The sequence below is a fragment of the Mizuhopecten yessoensis genome, unplaced genomic scaffold, assembly GCF_002113885.1.
Source record: "Mizuhopecten yessoensis strain PY_sf001 unplaced genomic scaffold, ASM211388v2 scaffold2329, whole genome shotgun sequence".
NCBI classification, from domain to species: Eukaryota; Metazoa; Mollusca; class Bivalvia; order Pectinida; family Pectinidae; genus Mizuhopecten; species Mizuhopecten yessoensis.
In genome coordinates, this window is record NW_018404492.1 from 1515765 (window position 1) to 1527836 (window position 12072).

The 12072-nt window shown below is 38.4% G+C and overlaps 1 protein-coding gene across 1 annotated transcript in view; it reads right to left on the reverse strand.

Annotated features, from left to right (window-relative positions):
• LOC110445590 (G-protein coupled receptor GRL101-like) overlaps positions 1–12072 on the reverse strand; it is a 122314-nt gene that overhangs the window by 55084 nt on the left and 55158 nt on the right. The window contains exon 2 of the mRNA XM_021490268.1: positions 177–347. Coding sequence (XP_021345943.1) covers positions 177–347 — 171 coding nt within the window. The remainder of the gene's footprint in view (positions 1–176; positions 348–12072) is intronic.

Sequence of the window (12072 nt, forward strand, 5' to 3'; positions counted from 1 at the left end):
CACTGAGTGTCGTTATGTATCTAACCATTTGTAGTTATTTTGTATCGGACTGCTGGGAGTTTCATGTAGAGATTTGGTATTCTAACATGTTATAATTTTTTAGTAAAGTACACAAGTGATTGTAAAAAGGCAAAAAAGGAAATTGAACTCCTTTGCCAAAGAAAGTTAACTCTCACCACACACGTCGACAGACTCGTCTTTCCCAGTACTGCATTCGCTGACTCCGTTGCAGACAAGCGATTGGTCAATACATTCCGTGTCAGCCTCGTTACAGTGGAAGCTATCTGAGTCAACGCAGAGTTTGTCGTCTGCCAGAATCTCCACACCTTCACTCAAGGGACGAAACACTGGAGAGAAAAACATGAGGAATAAGTCAAAACAGAACACGATAGTAGTTTTTCTGTAACAATAATCTGAAGTATATTGTGTCGAAATCCTAACTAGTTTTGGTTTTGAGCATCTACATTTCTCGTCAAAAATTGTTAATGTGACATGCTCTCGAACATAGACGACAATATTTGTAATCCATCACTGTCAATGTTTATTTATACACCAATACGTAATAGTACAAAACGATGCAACAGGATCGCACATAGACGTGCACGATACCCCACGTCAGTGACCTTGACATGCATGCATAATAAAACATGTGTTAAGTCAAGTGGCGTGTTGATGTATGCGGACAATAAAACACTAACGGTGTTGTTTCTGGCTCCTGGTTTACGACACAGAGTCGTGATAACATGTCCCGATCGTCCTTTTCAACTTGTGATGTACAGTGCATCTCTAATAGTAATGATTTGTATCTTAGATACATGGAAGAATACAACAACGGAATTACAGGGAGAAGAAAGGCGTTCAACATTCCAACAAGCAAGAGCTGCAACGCTGGAATCCTTTCCTGATTAGCGTGTTTCCTCAGGTGACTGATAAACACAAGTGTATCAGAAGATTTTGGTACCAACGTATTGGATCATTTAAATAGATCAATGGAACATGACGTTATTTAATGACCGAGTCGTAGATGTTTCAAACGAGATTTGTAACAATATATTGGATGATTTAACATCAGTCAAAAGAATACATGACGTAACGGTCGATTCGTATTTAAATACTCTTTGGTGTTCTAAATTTTGAAACATCGCTCGATTTATATAAGATCTTATTAACTAAATCTTTTCTTGTGAATACACGGAGGACATCTATATGGCAGACATAGTTCGGAAGACTTAAAACATTCCTTATCTATATTAAAGTGGATGAGCACAGGTTCTGCACAGCAAGAAAAAGAAATTGGGTTTAACCTGACTGAGAACTATAAGACCAAAGTAATCGATAAACTGTTTCGGGGTTCTATATCTGAAATACGTATAACAATGACATATCTAGCTACAATCGAAGGAACATTCACAGACATTAAACTGATTATAGAAGGTAATAAACTTTGTATGTAACTCGTAATTAAAATATTCGATGACTGTAGAGGAAGGACAACGTGTTTATTGTAAAATGATACTAACAGCATTTCGTCTGAACATCGGACACGACGAAATACTTGGAATAACTTTCTATTTTGGTCAGATAACGAAGTGATTACTCCAGCTGAGCACGTGCACATTAAATAGATGCGTCGCCATCTATGATAAATTAACTCGTGCTCAAATATCATCTCATAACCTCACCAAACTAGAAAATTCATTCTTTGATTAACACTGCTTGTCTGTGAATGTTTCATAACTGCTTTATTCATTAGTCAAATCAAAAGGATGAACAATTCATTTTCAAAACTTAATAATGTATTATCGGTTCAATAAAAGTAAAAGCCTGGAATTTGTATAAACCTTTGTTAACGTCATCCATATATACTGTTGATGACGTCAGATGCCTTTACATGTCCGCTGCAAGCTCCACTATGAGCATTACCATAAGAAAGTGCGTTCATAAAGCTATGAACGCAATTGGATCAGCGTCATTTCGATGTTTCTTCTCCCGTCTCGATTAACATGGGACAATCGCTAGAGGCAAACATTTAGATGTACTGACAGTAATAACATTTTGTTGACGCCGTGTACATGTCTGACAGCTCTATGTATATCGGTAGTACATATATGTTTACATGTCTGTCAGCTTTATGGGTATCAGTAGTACAGATATGTTTACATGGCTGTCAGCTCTATGGATATCGGCAGTACAGATATGTTTACATGTCTCTCAGCCCTATGGATATCGGCAGTACTAATATGCTGATATGTCTGATGGCTCTATGGATATCGGCAGTACAGATATGTTTACATGGCTTTCAGCTCTATGGATATCGGCAGTACAGATATGTTTACATGTCTCTCAGCCCTATGGATATCGGCAGTACTAATATGCTGATATGTCTGATGCCTCTATAGATATCGGCAGTACAGATATGTTTACATGTCAGTCAGCTCTATGGATATCGACAGAACAGATATGTTTACATGTCTGTCAGCTTTATGGGTATCAGTAGTACAGATATGTTTACATGGCTGTCAGCTCTATGGATATCGGCAGTACAGATATGTTAACATGTCTGTCAGCCCTATGGATATCGGTAGCACAGATATGTTTACATGTCTGTCAGCTCTATGGATATCGGCAGTACAGATATGTTTACATGTCTGTCAGCTCTATGGATATCGGCAGTACAGATATGTTTACATGGCTGTCAGCTCTATGGGTATCGGCAGTACAGATATGTTTACATGTCTGTCAGCTCTATGGATATCGGCAGTACAGATATGTGTACATGGCTGTTAGCTCTATGGGTATCGGCAGTACAGATATGTTTATATGTCAGTCAGCTCTATGGGTATCGGCAGTACAGATATGTGTACATGGCTGTTAGCTCTATGGGTATCGGCAGTACAGATATGTGTACATGGCTGTTAGCTCTATGGGTATCGGTAGTATATATATGTGTATATGTCTGTCAGCTTATTGTATATCGGCAGTACAGATATGTGTACATGGCTGTTATATCTATGGTTAAAGATAGTATATATATATTTGCATGGCTGTTAGCTCTATGGATATCGGTAGTATTTATATGTTTACATGGCTGGTATCTCTACGGTTATCGATAGTATATATGTAGATATGTGTACATGGCTGTTAGCTCTATGGGTACATGTATCAACAGCACATACATGTTTACATGTCTGTTGGGTCCATGGATATTGGCAGTAAAGGTATCGATGCATTAACATATGTGTTGGCTCTCTAAGGATACATTGTATCGGCAGCGCAAATGCATTCTTTAAACTTTGGACAATACAATAAAGGCGAATTCATCACGAACATCCTATCGATAACTAGTATTGTGAGGTATATGGCCGGCGGAGGGGCAGCAACACAAGTTCTTTCTGTACTGTAAATACAAATTAAAGTTCAGTAGACAGATCACCAAAATAATGAAATATACAAGTACTTGTGTACTCGGTAAGTTATATAAGATGGTTGTGTAAATGGATACATCAGGAGATTAAGACAACCGTAGGTAAACCGGATATGTACACAGCAGCATATAGACAGTATGCAAACCGTTTTTGCTCGAATTCTTGCACTGTGTACTTTTGCTGTATTTCATACAAATGAAAAAATATATATTTGTATAAAACTGTAAAAAAAAATGTTAACATCTAATGCAAGAATGTTTTTCTTGGTTAGAATGTCGTAAAACACAATATATCACTTGTTTAGAGGTTAGGGCAGCGCTCCTGTACTCTACAGTCAACAACGTCGGAGTCAAATACTCCGGTTCCTAGGGATGTGAATACTCATGACGATTTGATGTATCGTATTGGCTTCGGGTATAAACACAACTTTCCTGCTTGTTATTTGTCCTTTGGGAATACCAGGCGTACATGTAATAAACATTAAATAACTTAAACAATGATAGCGAAAGTTAGGCGAGGCAGTGTTTCTGTCAATTACATCAGGTATCGTCAATCAAACACTGATAAATCATCTCGGCCTAGCAACGCGTGCTCTCACCTCACTTCCCTCTTATCAGCCTAGCAACGCATGCTCAGATACTGACATGTCACTTCACTCTCTCCTCAGCATTGCAACTCATGGTCTCACTTGACAACTCACTTCCCTCTCAGCCTAACAACGCATGCGCTCACCTAACAACTCACTTCTCAGCCAAGCAATGCGTACTCACATACTTACATATTATCTCAGCTAAGCAATGTTTGAGCTTAAACTAGCATGTCACCTCTTACTAGCAACGCATACTCTCACATTGACAACTCAACTGACAATCTTCTAAACCTACATCATATACACTTCCCTCTTCTCAACTTAGCAACCCATGCTCTCACACTGACAAGTCACTTCTCTCTTCTCAACTTAGCAACCCATGCTCACATACTGACAAGCCGCTTTTCTCTTCTCAACTTAGCAACCCATGCTCCCATACTGACAAGTCACTTCTCTCTTCTGAACTTAGCAACCCATGCGCACATACTGACAAGGCGCTTTTCTCTTCTCAACTTAGCAACCCATGCTCCCATACTGACAAGTCACTTCTCTCTTCTGAACTTAGCAACCCATGCGCACATACTGACAAGTCGCTTTTCTCTTCTCAACTTAGCAACCCATGCTCACATACTGACAAGTCACTTCTCTCTTCTCAACTTAGCAACCCATGATCACATACTGACAAGTCGCTTCTCTCTTCTCAACTTAGCAACCCATGCTCACATACTGACAAGTCACTTCTCTCTTCTAAGCCTAGCAACACATACTCTACATTGACAACTCACCACTGCCTAATATTACTGTATAATCTGACAATCTTCTAAACCTACATCATATACACTTCCCACTATCAACTTAGCAACCCATGCTCACATATTGACAAGTCACTTCTTTCCTCTCAACTTAGCAACCCATGCTCTCACACTGACAAGTCACTTCTCTCTTCTGAACTTAGCAACGCATGCTCTCATACTGACAAGTCATTTCCCTCTTGTCAACCTAGCAACGCATGCTCACATTCTGATAGTTTATTTCCCTCTCCTCAGCCTAGCAACTCATGCTTACGTTCTGATAAGTCCCTTCCTCTTATTTACCTTGCAATACATGCTCACATACTGACCTAACACACTCCCCTTTCCTCAGCCTAGCAACGCATGCTCACATTCCCTTCCTCTCCTTTACCCTCCATTGCATCCTCGCATACTGAAAAGTTTCCACCCCTCTCTTCTGCATAGCAGCGTATGCTCGCAAACTGACAACATCGCTTTCCTGTCCTTTACTGACATGTTACCATGCATCAAGTCGTGTCCTCCTCTCATCTCCTCACTTTCACTTACGGAAATGTCATCTCCCCCCCCCCCCCTTTTTCCCTGACAGCGCATGCTCATATACTGAAAATTCGGTTTTCTATCTTCTTCCTGACAGTACCGGGTCACATATTGAAAAATAGTTTACTGCCTTTTCCTTAAACGCGCCAGGTCACATAAAATGCCCTGACAAGGAAGCTTCCTGTCCTCATCCTGTCAGCAAATGCTCACATACTGACAAGTCAATTTCCTGTCGTGTTCTTGAAAGCGCATGCTCACAAACTGACAAGTCAGTTTCTTCTCACGTTCTTGATTTATATTATCAACCCGAATTAATAACTAGACAGAAAACCTACAAAATAATATCAATTATCCATGGCAGTATATATCTACACCTACATGGACATTGTTACCAAGGAGAAACCGACTTCCGGGGATTGAAATGACGTATGAAGGTATCATGAAGTTTGTGTCTGTATGAAGGTACTAAAAACGTTCAGCGAGTTTGAAGTTTTGATTCGTGTATAAAAGAAGAACAATTCCGGATTAACAGGGAAAAATGACATGATAATGGATGATAAAAAATTCATATGATAATTAATAATATATATATACTTAATGGACAATGTTGCGCCGATACAAGTAGTTAGAGATATAAAGAGATGTGTTTAGCCTATATCGACATGATATAGATGGCTTCAATACAACTATAATAGAGATGTGACGACATGCTACCAAATATTAAACAAACCACGAAAAACGACCCCTACTCTCGCAGACGTTGGACCGAGAAACAAGGATTCCTTGCAATCAAACTCATTTACTTTTGCTCTCATATTAGTAGATACACAACTCACGTATTATAACGGCAAACACAAAGAACGTATGGCACCAACGGTTACAAGAGCAAAAGTCACAACAGTCAATATGACACAAAGTAAAACGTGACCTTAACCATTCTTACTGAACGTTGTGGTTAATGTGCGATACAATTAGAGGAACAATGTCAGAGTAAGGCGGTTATGTACGGATCAACATGTCCGGTAACACGCGGCCAGACAGACATATTGGGTTAGACAAGGTTATGTAACATCTCCAATATCTTACATGTCCTAATAAGATGAGACGTTGGGCGCTTCCGGCCTGAATATACAAAACGGCCGCCACAATCCGATCACTCCCACCCGTACTTATGTACACTTGTCTGTGTCAATATACTAAAAGTTACGCTCCTCTTTAATTATCTCAGACTCATAAGGCCACGTGAGCTCGGATTGTGCATGTCCCTGGTTGATTAATGATTGTGTTTGTCCTTTTTTTGTTTACTTATTGTATACATCAAATACTAAACAATGATTGGCTGTCCCTCGTAGTTCAATGAGTGCGTATATCCTTGCTCATTTACCATTGGGTAACCATTTAAGACTGGCTGACTGTGTGTCTAAATATTTTTCATATCAATGTGACGTCAAGTCAGTGTCCTTGAATTTTTCCTGCTTTCTTAGTGACATCAATTCATGTCATGTTACCTTCCTGTTTAGACCTATAATGGTTTTCTCTGACCGATAATGAATTGAGACATAGTTCTGGCCCCATCCTTTATATGTTCTGTTTTGACGTCATCAACGTCACTGAAGTAACCGTAGGATGGTAAGTTAGGCACGCCCGTACTCCCGTAGATGTCTTTCATCCGTCAAACTACCAGACAGAAATTAATCCCATTTGTTATTGTCAGTCACTTCACTGATTGAAAACGTTCTGACATTATCCAATTCTTTACCCTAAGTTCGTCGACATAATTCACATCCTTTTAGTCAAACTACAAATCACGTTTGTTGGTGTATACACCTTATTGATATCACACATCAAGTGTTGTCGCCATCTTACAAACTTTGTCAGGATTTTTGACAGATGGATTACATTTCAGACTGGTATATTGACATATGTTCTTATTTTGCACTTTGTCATAAAACTGATCATTCATAAGCCAGTTAAATATGTAGCAACTGCAGGACAAGAAACCAGAATATATTGCATCCTCTTTCAGCTGACTTGGAGAAATAGATTTGATTGAGACAAGGTCAATATTGACAAATTACAACAAGCAGTACTTCTATCAGCTGTAGGTCCTGCTAGAAAGGCCTGGTTGATCATTTGTTAGTATATATACTTAATGGACAATGTTGCGCCGATACAAGTAGTTAGAGATATAAAGAGATGTGTTTAGCCCATATCGACATGATGTAGATGGCTTCAATATAACTATAATAGAGATGTGACGACATGCTACCAAATATTAAACCAACCACGAAAGACGACGCCTACTCTCGCAGACGTTGGACCTGGAGACAAGGATTCCTTGCAATCAAACTCATTTACTTTTGCTCTCATATTAGTAGATACACAACTCACGTATCATAACGGCAAACACAAAGAACGTATGGCACCAACGGTTACAAGACCAAAAGTCACAATAGTCAATATGACACAAAGTAAAACGTGACCTAAACCATTCTTACTGAACGCGGCGTCGAATGTCACAACAATGCTGATCATTGAAAGTGGCGACGAAATTCACGGCAATAATTATCACTGACGCAAGGCTTTTTAAAAGTCACTGCTATCATTACCATTGACGCTGTGCTATAAAACACGGCAATAATTATCCTTTAAAACGGCGCCGAAAGTGACAATAATTCCAGTATCATTGACCGTGGCGCCAAAGTCACATCGATCGAGATCACTGCTGCAGCGCTATAAGTCGCATCAATTATCAATGACCGTTACAACAACAGTCACGACAAAGGTTAATATTGACCGCAGGGGTCAAATAGTCTGGACAGGTACAAAAATCTATGTAGGAAAACAAGTTGTTCATCAATTATACTATTACAATGTACGTATATGTTTCTCTACACATTGTGTTTAATGTGCGATACAATTAGAGGAACAATGTCAGAGTAAGGCGGTTATGTACGGATCAACATGTCCGGTAACACGCGGCCAGACAGACATATTGGGTTGGACAAGGTTATGTAACATCTGCAACATCTTACATGTCCTAATAAGATGAGACGTTGGGCGCTTCCGGCCTGAATATACAAAACAGGCGCCACAATCCGATCACTCCCACCCGTACGTATGTACACTTGTCTGTGTCAATATACTAAAAGTTACGCTCCTCTTTACTTCTCTCTGACTCATAAAGTCACGTGATCTCTGATTGCGCATGTCCCTGGTTGATTAATGATTGTGTTTGTCCTTTATTTGTTTACTTATTGTATACATCAAATATTAAACAATGATTGGCTGTCCCTCGTAGTTCAATGAGTGCGTATAGCCATGCTTATTTACCATTGGGTAACCATTTTAGACTGGCTGATTGTGTGTCTGAATATATTTCATATCACTGTGACGTCAATTCATTGTCTTTGAAGCTTTCCTGCTTTCTCAGTGACGTCAATTCATGTCATGTTACCTTCCTGTTAAGACCTATAAGCAGGACAAATGTGAATTGAAATATTTTTTTTCTCTGGCCGATAATGAATTGAGCCATGGTTCTGGCCCAATCCTTTATATGTTCTGTTATGACGTCATCAACGTCACTGATGCATTAACGAATAAACAGCCAATGTCAACCGTAGGATGGTAAGTGAAGCACGACAGTACTCCCGTAGATGTTTTTCATCTGTCAAACTACCAGACAGGAATTAATCCCATTTGTTATTGTCAGTCACTTCACTGATTGAAAACGTTCTGACATTATCCAATTCTTTACCCTAAGTTCGTCGACATAATTCACATCCTTTCAGTCAAACTACAAATCACGTTTGTTGGTGTATTACACCTTATTGATATCACACATCAAGTGTTGTCGCCATCTTACAAACTTTGTCAGGATTTTTGACAGATGGATTACATTTCAGACTGGTATATTGACAAACACCCCGTACATACGTCATATGCTCTATAACGGTCGACTCTATAACTGGTTTTTCCAAAAATAAAACAGGAAGTCTCCGGGGGATCTCGGTGCCCACGTCGTAAGGTCTGCATTAGGTCTATATAAATTTGACCTTTCCTTTTTTCACTTTATATATTTGATTGGTATACATGTTAACCACAAATGCACCATGTGGTAACCTTGCACAGCTTTGTCTGAAAATATCCTTCCGAAGTCAAAGTGAGGCTATTTTTTACCTATTTACTAAAATAGTAATGTGAAACAATCTTATTTCTGGCAAACATATTATTCATCTGACCAAGCTCAAATTTTCAAATCAATGATACTAAACTAGGAAACAGGAACAACCTTCTTATGAAATCCGAGAAAGGTCGGTATTTTACTTTCTTTAATGGCGATAACAATCTCAATCTAAAAACTTAAACCGTTGGGTAAACCTCAATGGGTTTAGGCTATCTTTTGCGTTTTTAGAACCGATATCATTAATAAAGTTAATGACGTTAGACATCTTAAAAAAAACACGAAATTACCAATTAACCTTTTGAGGTTATGCTAATGTTCGTGACCGTATACATAATTCATTTCGTGACGTATTTGGGGTCAGTCGGGATCAAAACATTAACTATTGCCATCCGGACTTAATAAGCAAATGAGGAATATACGGACGGTCTATCTAGGTTATAAGGGCGCAAATAATTTCGATTGACCAATCAAATGCAGTGTTGCATTTCAATATCTCAGATTGAAGTTTTACTATCACGTTGTCTTTGTCATAAATGTTACACAAACACAAATGTTATTAGCAATTAAAATCCTAACTCTATAGCTTGAAAATGAAATGCAATGTCATGATAACTCTTCATTTGAATATCGAATGTGTCTATTTAACTAATGACTTTGCATTATAATTTATTTTGAAATTGAAATTTGTTCGCTGTTGACTAAATCAATACCACACGGTAACAAATATAACTGTCATATAACTCATTCACAATAGAGCAATTTACATTTAAAATGCCATCCAAGTCCTCACAGACCGATGTTAACGTGTTTTGAAACGAAATTGTGCGTCGACTTAATTCTGCCATTGTTTTCCTTTTTTTGTAATATCATGATTGCATTGATTAAGAAGTAAACTGAACTGCTTCAAGCCACATGATGTTTGTACTCATGTATCAACTTTGGAAGTTCATGTGTCACCTTTTCTCAACACCAACACAAATACAAATTGCACATTATCATAATGATCTAAACGTACAGGTATAGCAGAAGATCCTGATGGTACAACGTAACCTTAATCAACTGCACCGACAGCATCAAATCAACAAGAAGAGACATGCACAACAATGGTTGTGTATAGCAAAACAAAAAGGTCACAAGGAAAGTGCATTTATTTCAAGTTTGTTATTGAAATATACAAATGCATATATATACATGTACCTTGAAAGACACGTATGCGTATTCCTTTTGTCTTTTAAAAGATCTTATTTATTAAATTATAATTATATGAGATAATGAAAATCACCAGTGGAAGAAGGAGAAGGGATTGCTTGGAATGAGGCGAGATTGTTCCCGATACAGCGAACTGTCTACACGTTTCTGTATATAACGTCAACGTTGAGGAGGATACACGTTTCTGTATATAACGTCAACGTTGAGGAGGATACACGTTTCTGTATATAACGCCAACGTTGAGGAGGATACACGTTTCTGTATATAACGTCAACGTTGAGGAGGATACACGTTTCTGTATATAACGTCAACGTTGAGGAGGATACACGTTTCTGTACATAACGCCGACGTTGAGGATACACGTTTCTGTATATAACGTCAACGTTGAGGATGGAAGCGTTATTCATTTCCATTGAACACATCAAGTTAATTTACAACTTTGGTGTCAATCAGTAAACAAAGCGACAGCTGGTAAAGACGTCTATAGAATTTCTGAAGAGTTGATTTTTTCCTAGAATCCGTAAACAATCAATAACAGTAACAGTAAACATGGTGATCCTAGACAGGGTGTCTCCATAAGCGGAAAACGATCTGAAATACATCTATGGCACGTCATCGCAACCGTTTGAGATACAGACATGGCACCACTTTGACAGACATCGACATTGTAATATTGCTGTTTCGTATTTCGCCATCCCAGCACTGTTCTCTCATATATAGACATTGTTTCACTGTTTCTAAAGTACAGCATTCGTCTAAGTTATCAACACTTCTGTTTCGGATATCGACATGACACCACAGTCGCTGTAACCGTTTCCTTGTTGACTTTCCCTTTGTTCGAACTCGAATTATCCACAGAAAAAAAATTCGTGGCTACAAAGTAAAAAATATATGTAACAATAAGCAACAAACACCATATATCACATTTAGGTTAAAACCAGACATTATTGCTACTTTGAACAGCCTCTGTTTGGCCCGATGAGCACGTTGAAAGTTAATAATTTTGAATTAATAACGCTTTAGATAACATTTCATTGTCATTAAATTGCACTATCCGAGTGATTTGATAAGGTCCACCCCCGACACAGTGACGGTTACCTGAGATACAATGTAGTACATGCAGATTTAAGAGCGATAATTTTCATCAGTAGGTAAATTTGAGATTTGGTTTTGGTTTTCACCCTCGTGTAAGCCCATCTATAATACTGGTATTAGCGTATGATCTCATGTAATGTAGATCGAAATGCATTTTACACGTAAACCGAAGTCGCAACTGCATAGCAACTACGTACTTATATAATATATGAAGCGACACGTGAGAGTTATTCCGAATTC